The 21,456-nt window shown below is 51.0% G+C and overlaps 1 protein-coding gene across 1 annotated transcript; it reads left to right on the top strand.

Annotated features, from left to right (window-relative positions):
- The first annotated feature begins 5,925 nt into the window (after positions 1-5,925).
- On the top strand, positions 5,926-20,253 carry DVL3 (dishevelled segment polarity protein 3). The gene is made up of 15 exons (XM_046002637.1): positions 5,926-6,347; positions 11,762-11,831; positions 12,351-12,472; positions 12,594-12,703; positions 12,899-13,034; positions 13,220-13,313; positions 13,522-13,591; positions 14,230-14,369; positions 14,551-14,627; positions 14,741-14,808; positions 14,954-15,103; positions 15,863-15,994; positions 16,183-16,350; positions 19,385-19,600; positions 19,699-20,253. The coding sequence occupies exons 1-15, from the start codon at positions 6,187-6,189 to the stop codon at positions 20,133-20,135; spliced, it is 2,151 nt and encodes a 716-aa protein (XP_045858593.1). The 5' UTR covers positions 5,926-6,186; the 3' UTR covers positions 20,136-20,253.
- The last annotated feature ends 1,203 nt before the right edge of the window (positions 20,254-21,456 follow it).

Below are 21,456 nucleotides of genomic sequence, written 5' to 3'. Positions count from 1 at the left end.
TTGAATCTTATAATCAATAATTCTGTTTCAGCATATATCCAGTGACTCAGTGAAGAGAAATTGCCTCCAGAGGCAAATATAACCCCAAGCCAGCAGTGGGTATCCTAAGAACAGAGGAAGATCCTATGAAATTGGCTTTCTCCTAATATTGAGTGAGTGTTTACTGTATGATAAGCATTTTGCTAAATACTTTTCATGTGTTTAGTAAACTTCACAGTAGATGATGTAGGTCTTATCTCCATTTTCAGATGAGCCTAACGTTCGGAGATGTCCATAACTTGTCATTGATAGAGCCATGCTAGAGTTTGCCGTTTTGCTCTGTAGTCTCCTTTAACCTCAGGTATGAGACATGCCCTTCTGTCTCATCTTTTTTAGCTCTTCGTTGTTGTCCTAAAGCCCTTAGCCTATTGACACTTAAACAGTGACAGATGTTACCGGTAACGAGTGGCCCTCCTGAACATCACAGATAAAATGGTTGCCAGTATTCATTTTATTTGGGTAGAAAGGAGTAAGCTAAGGAAAATGATACTGAATTGTACTCGGGTGTGAGGGGCATTGCTGAGTATTTCTAAAGAGGAAAAACCAGGAGCTTAATTTACTTTTCTTCTTCAGTAAATCTCAGTTTTTGCTTTTCAGATAGAAGACCTAGTTCCTAGAGGGCATATAAAGGTTATGGCATGGACTACAAGGAGCAGTTAAATACAAATAACTTATAGGACATCTCTTGTTTGGACCCGATGGGTAGCAGGGCTCAGAGTTGGCCTACAGAACTTTTTAGAAGGAATAGATTCCTTCCAGTGGACTAATTAGGGAAGGCTTAGAGAATTGTGACAGCTGAGTGTCCTAAAAGGTAGAAGGGAACTTTAAAAGCAAAGCAAAGGGTTTCCATTTAAATATCGTACATTAACACGTGGGTTTTTTACTTTTTCTAAAAACTCATTTAAGTGCTAGGTAAAGGAATTCTTCAAAAAAGGCCCATAACTCAATAAGGAAAACCTGAGGTGATCACAATGAATGAGAGACATTGACATTTTGAAAAATGAAAAATAAATGAAAGAGTGAAAGTTGACTTAGCAGAATAAGATGGGTTCTATCTGCTGAGGGGTTTATTGACAGGCAAACCCAATGTGCCCTTTTAAACCCAGAAAAGGCTCAGCAGAGGGGATAAGGATTGGTTGCTAACGGGGTGGGGTGGAGAGGAATCAAGGATCTATACAAGAAAAGGCCTCAAAGTTCTCTGGCTCATCTGATTCAGCCTGCTGATTAGCCCTACTCTCCTGCAAGTAGTGGGAGATTTGGTTTCTGAAGAGATGGTGGGGAGGAAATTATCAAATATATTTGAAGGTTTCCTAAATCCAAAGGTCTTAAGTTTTCAGACTGACAGGTCATGGGTGCCTAGCAGAATATATGAAATAGCCCCCTGAAATTCCAGAACCTTAAGGAAGAGTTATTTGAGCCCTGGACTCAAGACAGACATGGAGATGGGGGTGAGGGGCGAGATTGGAAATGAGGGATTAAGTGAAAGTATATGAGGGCTCTGAATATCATCACACACCAGGCAAAAACAAACTGAAAAACGGGGGCGGGAGGGGAGGGAGCTTTTAAATACATTTTTTGTTTATTCACAACAAAAACCCATCATCACCCCCACTTGATCACCTACAGTGAAACTTGTTAGTTAATAAGCCCTTTATGTGGGGGCTGGCTTAGTGGAATGTGTGACTCTTGGTCTCGGGGTTGTTGGTTCAAGCCCCACTTTGGGTATAGAGATTACTTTTAAGAATAAAATCGAAATAAAAACAAAAACCTGTACATGGACAGAGCTTCCAACCAGCTTTTTAGTATCTCGATCTTAAATGTGAGTAGACTAATGGCCATCAAACATTTGAGGATACTTCTGGGGCGCCTGGGTGGCTCAGTGGGTTAAGCCTCTGCCTTCAGCTCAGGTCATGATCTCAGGGTCCTGGGATTGAGTCCCGCATCGGACCCTCTGCTCAGCAGGGAGCCTGCTTCCTCCTCTCTCTTTCTGCTTGCCTCTCTGCCTACTTGTGTTCTCTCTCTGTCAAATGAATAAATAAAATCTTTAAAAAAAATTTTTTTAAGGATACTTCCAACGTGAAAGGTAGAGACCAAAACAAAACTGAAATCAAGGAAACAATGAGAAAGTAAGGAGGCTTTTGAAAACCTCAGGGCAGGGGGAAGCTATAATTCTTAAAATTCAAAGAAGGAAGATACTGTGTCTATGAAGAAAGTACTATGAAAAGGGAGAACTGGATAACAGTTCTTAAAAATTAAATTTAAAATTAAAAATAAGTAAATTATTTCCTACTGAGAACTGGAGGACTAGAAAGCTAAATAGGATGGAAACTACATCCACCCTTAGGGAGTCGAATTTTGAATGTGAACATTTTACTTATCCAATTGGATAGGGGGAAGGTTGGAAATGTCAAGAAAAATCTCGCGAAAAGGTGCAGTCATTTAAAAATAAAAGGGAACAGATGATAAAGGAGGGGAAAAAAAATCAATCTGGAAGGTCTAACATCTAACAGGAGCTCTAAAAAGAACAGGAAAAACGGTCCTGATGTTAAATAATTCAAGGAAGTATTATTGAATTTCTAGATGGAAAGGGCTCACCAAGTGCCTAGCACAGTAAAGTAGTACCAAGATGTATCACCATGAAATTTCAGAACCCCGGGAAGCCTAAATGGTTCAGTCGGTTAAGGGTCTGCCTTGGGCTCAGGTTATGATGAAGAGTCCTGGGCTGGAGTCTGGCACTCATTGGGCTCCTTGCTCGACAGGGAGCCTGCTTCTCCTTCCACCGGCTGATCCCCCTGCTTATGCTCTCTCCCTCTGACAAATAAATAAAATCTTTTTAAAATTTTTTCAGAACCCCAGGAATAAAGAGAACCTCCTGAAGACTTCCACAGAGAGTAAAAACAAGTCACGTGCAAAGCCTTAGGAAAAACAGCTCAAACTGACTGCTTAATAGCAACACGATGCTGGAAGACAATGTAGTGATAGCTTCAAAATTCTGAAGGAAAATTACTTTGAATCATATTTCCAGATTTGCAGGTTCTTGAAAGGGGTTTTATTTCCCATGCTTTCAAAGTAAGCCACAAAACAATGTGCTTTACCAAAGCAAAGGAGCGAAATATCTAGGAAATGGGGATTCAACAGAGAGGAGAGGTAAAGGGAATTCTGAGGATGATGCAGAGAGTTCCAGGATGACCTCTGTGCACAGGCTGAGACAGCCAACAGTGCAGACCAGAGCAAGAGAATGGAAGGCTCCAAGGGAGAAAATGGTTGGATTATCTAATATATTTGACAGGGTAAACAAAATATGCATTGATAAACAGATTATATGGTAAGACTTAATGGTAGTTATACTATTTTAAAAAGCAAATGCAGGCCGCCTGGGTGGCTCAGTGGGGTAAAGCCTCTGCCTTCAGCTCAGGTCATGGTCCCAGGGTCCGGGGATCGAGCCTCGAATCAGGCTCTCTGCTCATTCCCCCTCTCTACCTGCCTCTTTGCCTGCTTGTGATCTCTCTCTCTGTCAAATAAATAAATAAAATATTAAAAAATTAATTAAAAAATAAAAAGCAAATGCAAAAGTAAAGCAATGATTAATGCCAGGAGAAATGAAAAGTTGTAAAAAGGAAGCATTTACTCATGGGCAAAATGTCAATACTAAAAACTATATTGACTTCAAAAAGCATGATTTTACTACTTCAAGAGGTTGGGGGAGGTGGGAGAAAGATAAATCCATCATTCAAATTTGGAAATAAATAAACAATGTCCAGAATGCATAAATCAATAACTAGTATGAGGTTTAAAAATATGTATGTACTGAGGTGGGGTGGAAAATGGGACAGAGAACTGCTATTAAGAGCTTTCCTAAGGGCGCCTGGGTGGCTCAGTGGGTTAAGCCGCTGCCTTTGGCTCAGGTCATGATCTCGGGGTTCTGGGATCAAGTCCCGCATGGGGCTCTCTGCTCAGCAGGGAGCCTGTTTCCCTCTCTCTCTCTCTCTCTGCCTGCCTCTCTATCTACTTGTGATCTGTATCTGTCAAATAAATGTTAAAAAAAAAAAGCTTTCTTAATATGCACATATAGTTCATTTAAAAAGTAAAGAGATGGGTATATACACAAGGTATGTGCAGGGGCTAGCAAATAGGTGGGTTTGCTGAAGTAAAAAATTTAGCCAGGATACAATGAAAAAAATAACTAGAGGTAGGTAGTTTTGATTATGGAGTTTTGAATATTGTGCTAAGAATCTTTCGAAAGCACTGGGGAATGTGGAGAGATTTCTGAGCAGAAGAGGTACTTACTCTGAAAATGCTAATTTGGCAACAGTGTACAAAATGGGAGTGGGAGGAGCCCACACTTGCTCCTGTGGCCTTAAAGAACCTACATCTACCTCTCCAGCCTCATTCTACCATTATCACCATAGTCACAATGGCCTTCTTGTTCCTCAAATTGGGAGAATTTATTCCTGACTTGAGCCTTTATACCTGACTACACCCTCTGCCTGGAATGCTTTTCCCCTCACATCAGACCTTTTTTTTTTTTTTTTAAACTTTTTTTTTTAATTTATTTGACAGAGGTCACAAGTAGACAGAGAGGCAGGCAGAGAGAGAGAGAGAGAGAGGGAAGCAGGCTCCCTGTTGAGCAGAGAGCCCGATGCGGGACTCGATCCTAGGACCCCCGAGATCATGACCTGAGCCGAAGGCAGCGGCTTAACCCACTGAGCCACCCAGGCGCCCCACATCAGACCTTCTTCTAGCTGCTGTTTTTTCCATTCTATGTCTTCACTCAAATGGAAGAGGCTTTCTCTAACCACCCATGGTTCTCTTCTCCCTTTTACTATCACATCACTCCATTTTATCTTCTTCATGGCATTTGTCCCTCTGAAGTTATTACAAGCTCTGTGCCTCCTTTCAGGTGAGTGAAAGTCCTGACTGAGGGCAGCTTTAACTGTCTTGTTTTCACTTTATCCCCTGCATTTTGCCTTGCACCTTAGTGGGCACCCATTTATTAAATGGATTAAAAGCTAAGGGGTGAAGAGATCTGTCAGGGACTGATTGTACCTAGTTCTGATTTGAGATTTACTGTCCCAGCCATGCACTCATTTTCATTCTTGCACTCATTCTGCATTGGTCCGTTTATTAAGCCACGGCTTTGCACCTAGGTATTGTACTGAGGTTTTTGTTTTTGTTTTGGTTTTGGTTTGGTTTTAGTTTTTATTTATTTATTTATTTTGAGAGAGTGGGAGAGAGCCAGAGCAGAGGGGAGGGGCAGAGGGAGAAGCAGACTCCCCGCTGAGTAGTGAGCGAATGGAACTGGATTCCAGGACCCTGAGACGATGACTCCAGCGGAAGGCAGACGCTTAACCTACTGAGCCACCCAGGTGCCCAATACTGAGGTTTTAAGAAGGAATCAGAACTCGATCTCCTTCTGTCCTCAAGGAACTCGGTTTGGCAGACTCAGTGACAGCTGCTATGCTTTCCAACAGACCCTGAAAGGGCCACGGGAAGGTCACTTTCCTCCATCGATACCTGGTCAGAACCGCCCCCCCCCCCCCAATTCTGGGGGGCCAGAGTGACCTCAGGCTGCCAAGGAACAGCCTATCCCCCTTGGGTCCAGAGCCAGGGTCTTGATGAGTCCGCGAAAGCTGCCATCCTGGTGAGATCTGCCCTTCCCTGTCTGGGAGCCTAGGCGGCCGCCACCAAGCTCCCGGCAGATCTGGGATCCGAGCGCAGGCTGCCAAGCTCGCCGCCCGGAGGGTGGGCGGGGTGTCCGCGGGGCCCGGCAGAGGGCCCGGCCATCTGCCGCAAGGCCAGCGCGGCTCTGCCGCTGCCGGGGGCGGAGCTCGCGCCGGGGCGGGGCCGCGCCGGGGTCGGGGGAGGGGAGCGGGCCGAGCAGCGGCGCAGAGCCGGGAGGGCCGCGGCCACCGGAAGAGTCGCCGTCGCCAGCAGAGCCGGGAGAGTGGAGAGCGGAAGCGGCGGCCGCGGCGGCGGCAGGCGGCGCTGGGACCCGGGAGCGGCCGGAGAACAAGGGAGCTGGCGCCGCGGCCGGCCGCCGAGCTAGGCTGAGCCGCTGGGCCGCGCCGAGCACCGTCGCCGCCCGAGAGGCCCGGCCGGGCCGCGGGAGCAGGCCGCGCGCGGGCTGCCGGGCCCGAGGCCGGAGCCATGGGCGAGACTAAGATCATCTACCACCTGGACGGGCAGGAGACGCCGTACCTGGTGAAGCTGCCCCTGCCCGCCGAGCGCGTCACCTTGGCGGACTTTAAGGGCGTTCTGCAGCGACCCAGCTATAAGTTCTTCTTCAAGTCTATGGACGACGATTTCGGGTGAGGATGGCCCCTGCCTCACCTCCTGGGAACCCCGGCCCCTCCGGCTTCTCGGGGCCCATCGGCCAGTTTGGACTCCCCTTGTTACACTGGCTTCTACCCCTACTCTGGATTCCAGGGGGCGACTTGGGCATTTGGGGGCCCCCCCGGTTTTTCCAGAGGCTGGAGTTCTAGCCCCTTTAGGGACTTTCCTTTTACCTCTTGTGGGGGACCTAGGCCCCCCTAGTTTAGGAGGACGTCTCCCCAAAAGCAACCAGAGTTCCAAGCCCCCTTCACCTCCTCAGAGCCAGTGGCCTACATAGACAGACACACACCCCCTCCACCGGATTCCAGAGCCAGAGCCCCCAACCTGCCGCCTGCCAAGGGAGCCACCTTTTTAGCAGAGACTTGGGGTGTTTGGCACCCGGTCTTTGCCCTCTCCATCTTTTCAGCTCCCAACTCAGAGCCATATTTGGAGTAATGCATCCAGGGGTTATGCTGCAGGACTTCGAACTGGGGGGAGGGGGAGAGGGGGCTCTAGGGCCAGGCTGCAAGCTGAGGCCAGCAAACCTAATGTTTATTTAGCTGTCTCCCCTTCCTTGTGTTTAGGATGTTGTCAAGGAATCGGAGTGCCTGACCCCTGAGAAGTCCCCACTGGCCTAGGTGCTGATTTCCCTTCAGAATTGGGGCCTTTCCCCTCCAGATGGTAGCCAAGGGGGAGACCTTGGAAAGGGCCTCAGAGCCTGGATGGGAGGGCGAGGAAGCTCTCTTGGTGTTCTTCATCTTCCCCTCCCTGGCGGGGTCTTCTCCATCCAGCTGCGGGGCTTTGGACAGGCGGAGTTTGGAAGCAGTGACTTCCCCTTTAAGAAGGGATGGAATGTTGGAGCCGGAAGGTTCTGTAGCAGCTGGCCTGGGAGGGGGAGCCTAGCCCATCCCCTCACCGCCCCCCCCAACTCCCAAAGGACTGGGGGAGGGGGAGGCCCCCAGACTTGCCAGCCCCACACTAACTGGGCACTGGGCCTGGAGGCCTGTGGGGAAGGCCTTCCCGGGCCCTTCAGGCCTAAAGGCTGTCTTTCCAGCTCCAGCCTGAGGCCTGCACTGCTCTTTGGAGCTGAGGCCCCAGAGCTGAGTGAAGGGAGACATTCTCCTTCCTGGTGTTTATCCGTCTGGCTTCTCTTCTGGGACCCCTGCCCTTTTGGCCCTGGGAAGCAAGCACCTTCTCTCCTCTTCTGCCTAGCATGTTTTGCTGTCACCTTTCCCCCACGGAACTCAGAGTTTGATGAGCCCATGAGCTCCTATGTGTGAGAGTGCTTTGTACAGTGGGAAGTGCTGTGCAGCTCCTGACCAGTCTGGGTTCTGTTGCTGTTCCTACCCTGGGGTGGGTACTCCTGATGTAGTGATGATTGTCTGGCTTCAGTCCAGAGACAGACACCCGTGACTGAGAGATTCTGAAGAGGATCTATCTGCAAGGGGTGAGAATGAGGGGGCAGATGCCTTGGTGTGGTAAAAGAAAAAGAGAGTTGGAAGAGACCAAGATGCCCCCTCAGGATATGGGATAAGGCAAATCCTCTAGAGCCCAGTGTGCTGGAGCCACCCTGGGACTGGATGCCTTGGGGGACTAGGATAGGTATGTGTTTCCACCCTCAACTCACCCCTGAACCCAATGGGCTTAGCCCCTGCATCGTAAACCTAGACCTCTCTGGGCTGCCTCCCACTCCCCGCTAGGCTGTTGTCAAGCCAGGCCTAATCACAGTCTTAGGAAGGTCCCCATTTCATCTGCTCACTGTTGACTTGATATTATTCTTTAAATCAACTGTCCGTTCACTCACTCTTTCTTAGCTTGACCCAATCAGTAATATGAAGTCACAGGTCTGATTTTCTATTTGTATTTCTTTCTAAAATATATTAAAAATAAAATACTTAACTATTGAATTAAACATTCATTCAGGTGCGCCTGAAGCGATCTTGCATGCATTAGTGGTACTTGAACCATCCTTGGCAAAGTATCGTAGTAGACTGTGTTAACAGGGTTGAGAACAAAGCCAAAGGAGGAGATTGATTTTGTTTTTATTCCCAGGATTATTGAGCAGGAGAGGGCTAGAGCTGTCTCGTCACAGAGAACTAGTAGCTGAGAAGTTTATATCTTTCATTTATTTAACAGACTCTTTTTATGATGCTTCAGTGTGCATGCACTGATCTAAATGCTTTTCAAATCTTTACTCATGCAGTCATCTTAACAGCTCTATGAAATAAGTAGTAATATCCCCAGTTTATAGAGGAAGAAACTAGAACACAGAGAAAAAGTAAGTAACTTCCCCAAGGCCACACAACTAGTAAGTGTCAGAGCTTGATTCTGCATCAGAAATCTGGCTCCAAAGTCTAAGGCCTTAATCACACAATTGTAGGTGTTACTATTATCGTCACCGTTGCACAGATACATCCTCTCTGAAGGAGATGCTGAGCCTTGGCAAACTATAGAGGTGATAGGGCTGCCACTTAGCCCCTTGAGACCAGGGTCAGATAGAGGCCAGTGACCTCTGCTGGCAACTGGGAGAGTGGGTCAGAGGAGAAAGGCTGCTCTCCAAGCTCACCCTCTGAGGTTCGAGTTGGTGAAGCCGGAGGACTCCCCAACTCCCATCTGGTCTCCAGAAGTATTTGTCTAGCTAAGGTAGGCCAGACCCTCTTAAATTGCTGCAAAAATGGAGGAAGAATAAACATTTTCAGCACTGAGGGAGATGGGCGACAGAGGCTAGAGTGGCCTCGAGGTGGGCGGGAGCAACTTGGGAAGTTGGGCTACCAACTGTTGTTCCTCGCTCTATGTCACATACTGCCGTGCCTCTGGGCCTTCTCCTCAGAACACATTGCTCTTCCCTTGTCTTGCCCACGTGCATATTGCCCCATCCTCTGCACTGAGCTTTGAAAGTTATGGCACTTTATCCCATTTATTGTTACACCTACCCAGCTCCTAGCCAGGACCTGACACCTAAGAAATACTCAACAGATGTCTGTCCAGTGCACACATCTGCTGCTCTTATGGTTCTGACCACTTCCCACTTGCCATATACTTGCATGAACTATCCTTTGGGCCATAACCTCCAAGGACAAGGCAGGCTCCTGGTCTGATGCACCTTGAAGTTTATACAGTAGCAAGCACAGGATTTAAAACCTGCTGGGTTCTTAGCAAAGGCTTTTTAATTGAACAATGATGGACAATGAGTGATGTGCAGATTTATTTGGTCCCTGCCCTTAGAAACTTACACCAAGTTGGAAAGAGAGTATGGAAGCTGCTAAAAATTGGCACAGCTAATAGTTAGCTTTTATTGTAAGCCAGGATCATGCCAGGCATTCACAAATCCCACTTACCAGGGTAAGACAAAGGTTTGGAAAAGTTAAGAAACTTCTCTAAGCTAGGAGAGCTAATATGTGGCAGAATTAGAACCCAGATTTGTTCAACTCTGCTTGGGGCGTGTGTGTGTGTGTGTGTGTGTGTGTGTCTGTGTGTGTGTGTGTGTGTGTCTGTGTGTGTGTGTGTCTGTGTGTGTGTGTGTGTGTGTGTGAGTGCTATGCAACCATGAGCCATTCATTTCCATGATGAGAAGGGGAGGCCTGTCTGAGGTCCCCCAAGGCTGTTGCTGAAGATCAGCTGATCGTTATGAGTCAGCAGAGCCTTGGCGACCTGTCGGTGACCCCTAGAAAGAGAGGAAACATCTGTAGCATTGGAGCTGCGTGGTGGGGCCTGCTGTGGGCGGGGGTGGTATGGTGGGGACTCAGCAGCAGTTTCCCACCACAGGGAGACCCTCTCCAGAGCAGGTCAATCTCTGCCATGCGACCCACATACCCCATTTTCCTTTGAGCCCCAGTTCCCATATTGGGCTGCAAGCTTAGGGTACCTTCTGGCCAGCCTCCCTGATGACTCTGAGCTATCTCCATGTCCCTTCTTTTCAGCATGTTCTATCCTTGGGCTTTCTGCCATTGTGAGCTTGACCAGAATGATTAGAGCTGCTTTCCTAGGGTCTTTGTGGGGTTGGAAATGGTGGCGGAACCAGAGCTGGATGGGAGGGAGAAGGGCAGGCTCGGTCTTTGAACTTGGCTGTGAGTCCAAAAATGTGAGCATCGTAAGGAGCCAAGCATGTTCCCAGCTCTGGGCAGAAGCTGCTCCAAGAACAAGGAAGGACTAGGCTTCCCAGCCTCCTTTCTTGCTGTCTTTCCTCTCTGCTCACAAACCCAGGCTTGTGTCTTCCTCTTGCCCCTGATCACATCTTTCCAGCTCTGTACTCCTAGAGTGTTTGACACAGTCTGGGGTCCTCAAACTTTTCCATTCCTTTCCCTAGCCCCAAACTGTAATCGTGGTCTGACTTCTTGCCTTGACGTATCCCCCGAGCCAAACTACATGCCTGTACACATCCCAGCCCCTCCATGCCCACATCACTGTCTCCTCCCCCCACCACCACCACACATACAGATCCATATCACCTGTCATTGTAAGAGAAAAAAATGTGAAATACCATGGAAAGACTGTAGGTTTTGCAGTCAGGCAAGCTTGGGGTTGAATTCCAACTCTGACATCTTCTAGCTCTGTGACCTGGGACAAGTTACTGAATGTTTCTCCATTTCTTTACTCATAAAATGAGAATCTTGTCCTTAACAATGAAGGTGATGTGAAGATTACACATTCTAACTATAGGGAGATACGATGGTATAATAGGTAAGAATAAAGGCTAAAGAATCATGCTGATTAGAATTCAAATTCCAGCTTTTATTAGTGTGTGACTGTAAGTGAGTTTCTGAACCTACTGAACCTTAATTTCCCCATCTGTATCTATCTTAGCATTGCTGTGAGTAGTAAATGACCCAAGTAAAGTGCTTAGCTTAGTGCTTGGCCCATGATTCATGCTTAGTAAGTGAGAGCAGTTGGTACTGTTAGCATAATGGCAGTGGGGGATGTTCATTAGACACCTTTTCCCTTTCTCTTTCCTAATTCACTTAAACTCTTCATCCACACCTCCCAGAAGAATGTCAGGATTCCCAAGAAGGAAAAGACAGAAATAAGCGTGTGCTTTTTCCTAGTTTAGGGTCAGAGGGAAAGAATAAGTCCAGCCCAGAAGAGCTATGTTGGGACTGGATAACACACTCTTGGAATTCTAGGGAGTAGCCACATTTATGGGGGACAGCAATTTGTCAGGTGTAATTTGCAATCACCTGATAACTGAGAGGACACCCCAGGATGGCATCTGGCCTGGGCAGGGCTGGTATCTTCCTGGTGGTGCTAAAGAGCAGTCCCTGGGTGACCCCCACTTCTGCTCCCATTTGAATATGCTTAGGCTGGTGACATGATTCCCAGTTTAGGGTGGAGGGGCCCTTGAGTTAGGATTGTGAGGACCCTTCCATTTCCACCCTAGAAAGCTCACTCTGATACTCCCACCCTTTCCTTGCAGAGTGGTGAAGGAGGAGATCTCTGACGACAATGCCAAGCTGCCCTGCTTCAATGGCCGGGTGGTGTCTTGGGTAAGGAGCCCTCCTCAGCCCTCTCTCCTGCGTCCCTGCGGTGGACTAGACAGGAAAAGCATTGCTAAGATTATAGCTAGTGGTTTTATACTTCAATATCTGACTCTCCCGAGTTTTCTACCTGAACTATTTCTCACCCCAGATTATGTAGCCTTGGTGAAAGATGTCGGTGGGGAGATAGAATGTGGGGAAGGGAGGGACAGAAACACTCATCAGAGACACAGATGTCTCCTACGCTCTTTGAGGCACTTTGCCGCAGGTTCCAGCCAACCTCTATCCGGGACCACTGACCCTTGTCCTCTGCCCTATCCCACTTCAGTAGCTTGTGCCTTCCATCCTCCCCATCCGTGAGCAGTGAGTCTAGTCGTAAACCCAGCTGACCTTGCACAGTCCTGTCTCTCCTGCCTCCATATCCCCTGGTTCATTCTCCCCAAGTCTGCATGCCGTGCCGGAAGTCAGCTATCTGCTGTTTCCCTGGTGCCCCCGTACCATACTACCCACCCATTCTTTCCCCGTCAGCTGGTATCTGCCGAGGGCTCCCACCCAGAGCCAGCTCCCTTCTGTGCCGACAACCCATCAGAACTGCCACCACCCATGGAGCGCACAGGAGGCATTGGGGACTCCCGGCCCCCATCCTTCCAGTGAGTGTGGCTTGAGAGTGGAGTGGGCCCTTGGGGGAGGCCTGCATCAGCTCAGCCCAGGGCTGGGGGGAGGGAACCCCCAGCCTGCCCCCTCTCCCACCAAGTCCTCTCTTCCCCACAGCCCTCATGCTGGTGGAGGCAGCCAGGAGAACCTGGACAACGACACAGAGACGGACTCCTTGGTGTCTGCCCAGCGTGAACGGCCACGCAGGAGGGACGGTCCAGAGCACAGTGCGTCTTCCCTGAACAGACGCCTTCCCTCCCCATCCCTACACCTTCTCCTATTGCTTCCATTTATCTACCCACTTCTTTGCCCTTTCCTGAACTCTGGGTATGCCTGACCCCAGTGCAGCCCCAAGCCCAGCCCTGTGCCTCCTTTCCCTGCTGCATGGGCACTGTGAACCCAGCTACCTCTGTTCCCTGCAGCAACCCGGCTAAATGGAACTGCAAAGGGGGAGCGGCGGCGAGAGCCAGGGGGTTATGATAGCTCATCCACCCTTATGAGCAGCGAGTTAGAGACCACCAGCTTCTTTGATTCGGATGAGGATGACTCTACTAGCAGGTGGGGCTTTAGTTTCATTGATACTATGGGGCAGGTGACCCCCGAGGAGCCCTGACCCCACCTCCCCCCAGGATGGTGGGACCCTGGGAGGGCTGTGGGCTTTGCATAAGGGACTTGGGCCCTGCGGTGCCTCTTGTGGGGCAGGGCTGGGCCAGCCTTGTGGGGAACAACTGTGGGCCCCCCAGGTTCAGCAGCTCCACAGAGCAGAGCAGCGCTTCACGCCTGATGAGAAGACATAAGCGGCGGCGGAGGAAGCAGAAGGTTTCGCGGATTGAACGGGTACGGGACCTGAGATGCCAGGGATGGGTGGGGGCAGACTGAGCCCTCTGTAGGCAGATCCAGGCTGTGTGCTTCCTTAGACCCCCTTCTTTTGGGCCAGCATTTGAGCCTTAGAGGGGAGGGGAGGCTGAGGGCTGAGGAGGAGCTAGGTGGGAGCAGTGAGTTCTTGCCACCCCTGCGTGCTGCTCAGTGCCTCTGTCTATTTCAGTCCTCGTCCTTCAGCAGCATCACGGACTCCACCATGTCACTCAACATCATCACTGTCACTCTCAACATGGGTGAGTCTGATGAAACAATACTCTTGAGGGCCTACCTCCGTATGTCAGATACTGGGCAGACTTGAGGAGTTCAGAGAGGCACAAGATATGTTCCCTGCCCCCGAGGAGCATTCTCTCATAAACATAAACCAGTACATCAACTGACCATTTCAGTAGCTCACGATCAGGGCTATGACAGAGGTAAGCACAGAGAGCTGTGGAAATAGAAGATGGCATCAGGGAAGGCTTCCTGGAGGAAGTAATTTCTGATTCCTATCCCCCTTCCCTTTTTCAGCCATTGCTTGTCACTCTGATTTCTGCCCTAGCTGCTGTCTTTAGGTGATAGCTGAATGTAGTAAAAAGAGCCCCAACCTTAGAATTTAAGTCTGAGTTGAATCCTGGCTTTGCAACTTAATGGCTTAGAAAAGTCATTGAGGTTCTCCGAACCTCAGTTGCCTGCTTTGTAAAATGGGACTCAGAGTCCCTGTTGCAGAGCTGGCAAGGATTAAATGGAAGTATGCATGATTTTACTGAGCACAAGGCCTGATTCAGGTTCACTGAAATGTTAGTTCCCATCCCTTTCCACCCTTTTCTAATAAGGGGCTCAGAATTTGGGTAGGAACCTTATTCCCCTCTTAAGGTTGTGTCACTCTCTATAGAAAAGTACAATTTTCTGGGCATCTCCATTGTGGGCCAGAGCAACGAGCGCGGTGACGGAGGCATCTACATTGGCTCCATCATGAAAGGTGGGGCTGTGGCTGCAGACGGACGCATCGAGCCAGGAGATATGTTGTTACAGGTACCACTGCCCCTGGAGGTGGTGCTGGGGTTGGGGCATAGGGGGATAATCCCCACCCCTGTACCGGCTCGTTTAGAGGCCACTGCTTGGTAGGGGGAAGACCTCCTGATCCATTAAGCTCAGCTTCCCTACCCATCTCCCCAGCCCAGCTGCTTATCCCACTTCTGATCCTCTCTCCCAGGTAAACGAGATCAACTTTGAAAACATGAGCAATGATGACGCGGTCAGGGTCCTGCGGGAGATTGTGCACAAACCGGGGTATGGATGGGACGGGACATGGGAAGGAGGGAGCAGGCACTTCGGGCCATCAGGCAGGGGGCTTATCTGGACTCCATGCATCCAGCCCTCACTAGGAACCCCCTTGCTTTCAGGCCCATCACCCTGACTGTGGCCAAGTGCTGGGACCCAAGTCCACGTGGTTGCTTCACACTGCCCAGGAGTAAGTGGTTGGGGGACTTGGCCCTAAAGCTGGTGCTTGGTACACGTGAACCCTGTCTCTCCATACTTCTGTGTTCCCCTGAACCCTCATACCTTTCCTGTGGGGCCTGGCAGTGGGCAGCCGCTAACTCTCCTCCTCCCTGCAGGTGAGCCCATCCGGCCCATTGACCCTGCAGCCTGGGTCTCCCACACTGCAGCCATGACTGGCACCTTCCCTGCCTATGGCATGAGCCCCTCCCTGAGCACCATCACCTCCACCAGCTCTTCCATCACCAGCTCCATCCCTGACACAGAGCGTGAGTGTCCAGCCCTGCCCCCTAGGCCCAGCAGGCGGGGCCGGGTGGGAGAGACTGGTAAAGGCCCACATGGAGACTCTTGCTTAAAAGTCAGAGGGGGCTGGAGAGGGGGCTGAGTTCATTCCAGCTACCTCACACTGCAGCTTCCCTCAGTGGACACCCAACCCTCACTAAACAGTGTTTGCCTCTGAGCCTGTATTGAGCACCCTGTGAGCCTCAGTTTCCTCTAGTAAAATGGGACTAATGATATGCACTCTACCGGGTTCTGGGGCAAGGGAGGGAGGGTTTAATGAGAGGATATAAGTGAGGCCCCCATCCCAGGATGTGGCATGAAGTAAGCACTCAGTAAATGACTGCCATTTTTACTGTAACACACATTATACACTATGCTAAGCACCTTCATTTATATTATTTAATTCTTTCTTCAAATATCCTTGCAAAATATGGGCACCTGGGTAGCTCAGCTGGTTAAGTATTGGCCTCTTGATCTCAACTCAGGTCTTGATCTCAGGGTTGTGAGCACAAGTCCTGTGTTCAGGGCTCCACACTGGGCGTGGAGCCTACTTTAAAAAAAAAAAATCCTTGCAAAATAAATATTAAAGTCCCTATTTTTACAGAGGAGGAAACTAAGTGTCCTAGAAGTCAGTAATGTGCCCACCATTGGTCCGTAGTCATTAGATGGTAGAGCTGCAGAGCAGACTCCTGTCTACCTAACTCTGTAGCCTCTTTCTGCCTCACCATTCTGCCTCCCACCCCCAGGCCTAGACGACTTCCACCTGTCCATCCACAGTGACATGGCCGCCATTGTTAAAGCCATGGCATCCCCTGAATCTGGACTGGAGGTCCGTGACCGCATGTGGCTCAAGATTACCATCCCCAATGCTTTCATCGGTGAGAGGGCCGCATGGTGGGATGAAGGACCGGGTGGGGAGTGATGGGGCAGGGCAGGCTGGGGGCTGAAGATCTCCCTTGGGCCACTCCCTTGAGCTGGAACCAGCCCCAGCCTTGTGGCTTCTGGGAGGTCAGAGGAGCCCAAGTCAGGTGGGCCTCCTAGTAAAAAGTGATGGCCTTGTCCCCAGGCTCGGATGTGGTGGACTGGCTATACCACAACGTAGAAGGCTTCACGGACCGGAGAGAGGCTCGCAAGTATGCCAGCAACCTGCTAAAAGCCGGCTTCATCCGCCACACTGTCAACAAGATCACCTTCTCTGAGCAGTGCTACTATATCTTCGGTGACCTCTGTGGCAGTACGTGCCTCCCCCACCTCCTTGCTCTGTCCCCTGGATGGGGGTGGGGAGGTGCACAGGGATGTGGCAGCGGACCCAAGGGAGCCCACATGAAGCATGAGCAGGCAGCCAGGCTGAGGGCCAAGCTTGAGGCCTGACACAGGCCTCCCTCTCTAGTAGAAGCAGAGCCCATTCAGGCCTTTTCACCTGCTCTGCATCCCCATTTTGGGGCTGGCATTTTCTAAGTACCTTCTCTGTTCCTGGCCTATGCTGGTTGTTTCTGAGCAACATCTCACCCTCACTCAGTTCTCACAATCCCCGCCTCCTCACCTTCGGGAAGATGGATCACTGTCCCTATTTCAGCCGAGGAAACTGAGACTTAGAGAAGTTAAACAGTCCACCCATTCTCACAGCCAGATGCAGAGGAGTTAGGCCTTGGGTCCAGGTCTTTCTGGCTCCAGAGTCCTTTTTCTTGCTATCATCTGGAGCTGCCTAGGTATGTTGTGTTGCAGAAACATTGTCTTAGCCAAGTCAAACAAAGATCCTACCATTGCCCCCTGGTCCCCCTCCCAGCACCAAGCAGGTTCCACCAAGGCAGGACCTGGGGCTAGCCTGAGGCCCCAAGTCCCCAGCCTCCTCAGACCCTTGAGGATGGGCTGGGTCTTGGGATGAAACTGAAAAAAAAAAAAAAAAAAAAAAAAAAAAACTGTCAGGGCCAGCTTAGAGAGGACTCTGCAAGCTGCCCCGAGCATTCTGGAGTTGGTCCTGAGAGAGTGCAAAGCCAGTGAGGGTTTTTAAGGAGAAAAGATCTTAAGGGAACCCCCTTTCTCCTCCTGAGCACGTAGACAGCCCTTGGGAAGAAAGGGGAGTCCTCAAAACAGGGCAGCATTGCTCAGGGCTGGGAGCAGAAGCCCCCTCCCAGCGGCCGCCTCTGCCTCAGGGAACCTTTTGTCTGCCCAGAGATGCTTGCTGGCTGGAGTCCAAAAACTGACTTAAAATGCTTCACGTTAGGTTCTAAGACTAGAAAGGCTGTTGCTGCAAAGCACAAGTTCATGATGGAGGGTGACGGGTGCATAGGGTTTTGGAGTTGGACAGTTCTGAGTTCAAATCCCAGCTCCGCCCTCTCTGTGTGAACATGGTAAGTGACAACCTCTCATTGCCTCAATTTCTTGATCTGTAAGTTGGAGGCAACAGTAGAACTTATCTCAGAGCTGTTTGGAGGTTAAGACAGCATGTATAATGCTTTTAGTACCATGTTTGGTTCACAGTAAGTGCTCTAAAAAAGTTCTCCATTATTCACAAATTTAATTGATTCTAAGGTGAATATTTCTTTCACATTTCAATATCTCTGAAATTGGGGTGCATCTTATAATTAATGGCTTCTTAGACTCAATCCTGTGTAGTTACTATTGTTATCATTAGCAGAAGTCAGCCCTGGCTCTGAACCTCCAGGGACCCTTAAAGCTTCTCAAGACAGCTGTGGTTTTTGCTCAAGAGTTGTTATTCTATCCCTGGGGCCTCCTGGGTCTTTATCCATGGGCCAACGCCCCTCAGAGGCCCAGCTCAGGGATATGCCGACAGACAGGTCTTTTTCTTCTCACTGGCCAAGGTCTCCTCAACCTCCTCAGCAGGAAAGAATTGGGGACCTGGGATCCCCAGAAGCCCCCAGTCATTCCCCTCAGGACAGCAGCCTGGAGGTTGAAACAGTCACCAGTTCTTGGGGCATGAGCCACGACCAGCCCCTGCTCCTCACCGCTGCCATCCCCCATGCTAGCTGCAGGCCTTGCCAGTCTGATGGCTTAGCTGGTAGACTCCACAGACCGTCTCAGCCCTCTCACATCCCCCTCTCCTGACCTCTTCTCTCCTGGAAACTTGAGCTGACTTATAAAGGGCTCCATCTGTATCCAACAGCTGGCTGGTAGGGCAATTCCAGCTCTCTTAGAGCTCTGGGACCTGGTATGATGAGGTGTGAGCAAGAGGTGTCCCAGGAAGGTCATCACTTCTAGTGGCCCCTTGTATTCCTTTTCAAGTAGTTCCAACATTGGTGTGGGCAGCCTTGCCCTTAAGGGGTGCACGATTTCCTGGAAGAGCCAGAGTCGTGAAACAAGTAATGTTAATACGTGACTGGCCCAGACAGGCCAGTGAGGCCTGACTGGGAATGGGGTGGAGGGCACAGAGGAGGCACCTAAGTGGTTCTCTTTCTGAGGCCTTTCCACCTTACCCAACAGCACCAGAAAATCCATTCGGGCCAAGTCCCTTCTGTACGGGGAGGCTCTGAAAGGCCTATGTTTGTTCTGGCCTATAATGGGTACTTTTTTTAGTCCTAGGTGAAGGGAGAGGGCAAAGTTTCACCTAAGTTTCCCCCAACGGCTCCCTACTCTTTATTAATGACTCACCTGGAAAGGTAAGAAAGAAATAAGTAACTCCTAGCTTCTGCTCTGGCCACAGTTTGGATTGACCTCAGGCAGGTCATTTAACCTCTCTGGACTTCACTTTCCTCATCTGGAAAAAATGTGACTGATGCCCTCTTCACAGGCTGGTGGTAACATCTGCATGAGGTGAAGGGCTTTGATCATGCCTAATGACTTGCAGGTTTGCAGTACCTGTCTGCTAGTTCAGCTTCCCGCACTCCCCTAAGTGAACAGAGAACATTGCCCGTTTAAGACTTCTGCTCCTTCTTCCAGTTTACTAAGGAAGGAGGAGAAACTGTCAGACCCTGGAAGGGGGCCTCCCTGGGAATGGGAGTTGGGTGTCAGGATTGGGCATTGAGCATCTGAAGTGGGGGCTTAGGGCCTTCCTGAGGAGGGTTTCCCTTGGTGCTGTGTTGGTAAGAGTCTCCCTCTCCACCATCTCAGACGGGTGGTGGAGGAGGTCTGAAGAAGTGAGAGATCTCTGACCTGTGCCTCCTCTCATTTTGGGGATAAACTACCACGGGTGTTAGGTGTCGTCATAACTGTGCCCACCCAACCTAGAGTGGGGACCTCTGTCTCCTGACCTAGGGGTGTGGGGGCATGGGATAGACTCAGCTCATCTGGCCCTCTCCTCCCCTCCACAGACATGGCCAACTTGTCCCTCCATGATCACGACGGTTCCAGTGGTGCCTCTGACCAGGACACACTGGCCCCTTTGCCACACCCAGGGGCTGCCCCTTGGCCCATGGCTTTCCCTTACCAGTACCCGCCACCCCCACACCCGTACAACCCACACCCAGGCTTCCCAGAGCTGGGGTACAGCTATGGTGGGGGCAGCGCCAGCAGTCAGCACAGTGAAGGTAAGGCAGAGGCAGCGGTGGTGGGGGCACAGGAGAGCCCGGAGCCGCTTCTGCAAGCTCTGAGCATCCCCCACTCTGGGCCTGCCTGTCCCCTACAGGTAGCCGGAGCAGTGGCTCCAACCGTAGCGGCAGCGACCGGAGGAAGGAGAAGGACCCGAAGGCGGGAGACTCGAAGTCGGGAGGCAGCGGCAGCGAGTCGGACCACACAACCCGCAGCAGCCTGCGGGGGCCACGGGAAAGGGCTCCCAGCGAGCGCTCAGGGCCTGCTGCCAGCGAGCACAGCCACCGCAGCCACCACTCAGTGGCCAGCAGCCTGCGCAGCCACCACACGCACCCGAGCTACGGTCCCCCTGGCGTGCCCCCTCTCTACGGTCCCCCCATGCTGATGATGCCCCCACCGCCCGCGGCCATGGGGCCCCCAGGAGCCCCTCCAGGCCGCGACCTGGCCTCTGTGCCCCCTGAACTGACAGCCAGCAGACAGTCCTTCCGCATGGCCATGGGAAACCCCAGTGAGTTCTTTGTGGATGTGATGTGAACAGGGCCCCTCCCCCACGTCGATCCCGCTCCCCGGGGCGGCTGCGTCCCTCTCTCCATCCGTCCGTCTTTTTTACTTTGTCTGGTACCTGAAAGGGAAATAAATTGAACTAAATTCAGGCGCGCTAACTGCTCGCGGGGCGCAGCGAGGGCGGGGTGCAACCACCGGTCGCCACTGCGGCCCCTAACCTGCCACCCAGCCCCAGATTGTCCCCCTGCCTACTAACCGCTGCATAGGCCTTCCCAGGATGCTTCATGTCCCTGGGATCCGACTTGCTGGTGCTGCTCCTTATTCCCCACACACACTTCAGGAGTTGACCCCAGCAGACCCCTTTTGGGCCTGCTTGTCCCTTTATCCTCCCTTTTCCCCACTTCAGCAACCTTGCACCATTCATTCCGCTACATCAGCCCTCCATTAACTGCATCTCCTTGAGCATGTGTGCCAATCTCTTAACTTTTCCCCTCACAATACTGACACCAAAAAATACCCTCCTCCTAACCGCCCACCGCACCCCCAGGGCTGCCTCAGTACTATACCTTAGAGCCGTAGTCCCTTCCAGTAAGTATCCAAGCTATCCCAGCCTGTGCAGACCTTTACTGGAAGCCCGAGGGCCCCCCTCAGTTGCCTGAGCTGCTGGTGGCTTCCAGGAAGCATATCCGCTCCACCCCTATACCCCCATGCCCGCCCTGTGTGCTGGTTCCTTCAGACCCCTAACCCTACTAACCGGCAGGCTCATCTCACCTCTGGGCCTGAAACATTTCTTTTCTTTCTTTTTTCTTCCCTCAATTTTTCCTGGGCCTGGAGCAGCCAAGAATTTCGGGCTGTTTGACTTTCTGTGAGCCCCCAGCAAGGGGAGGCCCAGCCTCCGAGGAGACCAGGAACCCTGCTTCAGCAGCCCCTCAGGGCTTCCCAAGGATGTTCAGCTCCCACACCCCCACTTGAGCACGTTGAGTCATTAGGCTTTTGTGGAAGGCTTCAGCCTCTCACCCATGTATAAGAGACTCTGTTCCCCTTTCCAGAGGGTGCCCCATTCCTCCCCCGCCCCTCTCTTTCCCTCTCTCTCTCTCTCACACACACACATACACATATGTGCCTATGTAAGTTCACTTAAGCCTCAAGGCTGGTCCCTACCCAGAGGGCTGGACCCTCTCTCCCGGGTTGTAGGGCTGGTCCCCTGACTTCTCTCACCCCTTATACCCCTCAAGCCTCCCACACATGTCCCCATCATCTTTCTACCTGGATAAAGCTCGTGAATTGGTTCTCAGGTTAGGCTCAGCAGAGGACTCCGCAGGCAACTGGCAGGTGGTTCTCACCCTGACCC

This window comes from Meles meles, chromosome 4, assembly GCF_922984935.1.
Source record: "Meles meles chromosome 4, mMelMel3.1 paternal haplotype, whole genome shotgun sequence".
Lineage (NCBI taxonomy): Eukaryota > Metazoa > Chordata > Mammalia > Carnivora > Mustelidae > Meles > Meles meles.
The sequence above is the reverse complement of the archived record's forward strand: the minus strand, read 5'-3'. Positions and strand labels throughout refer to the sequence as shown.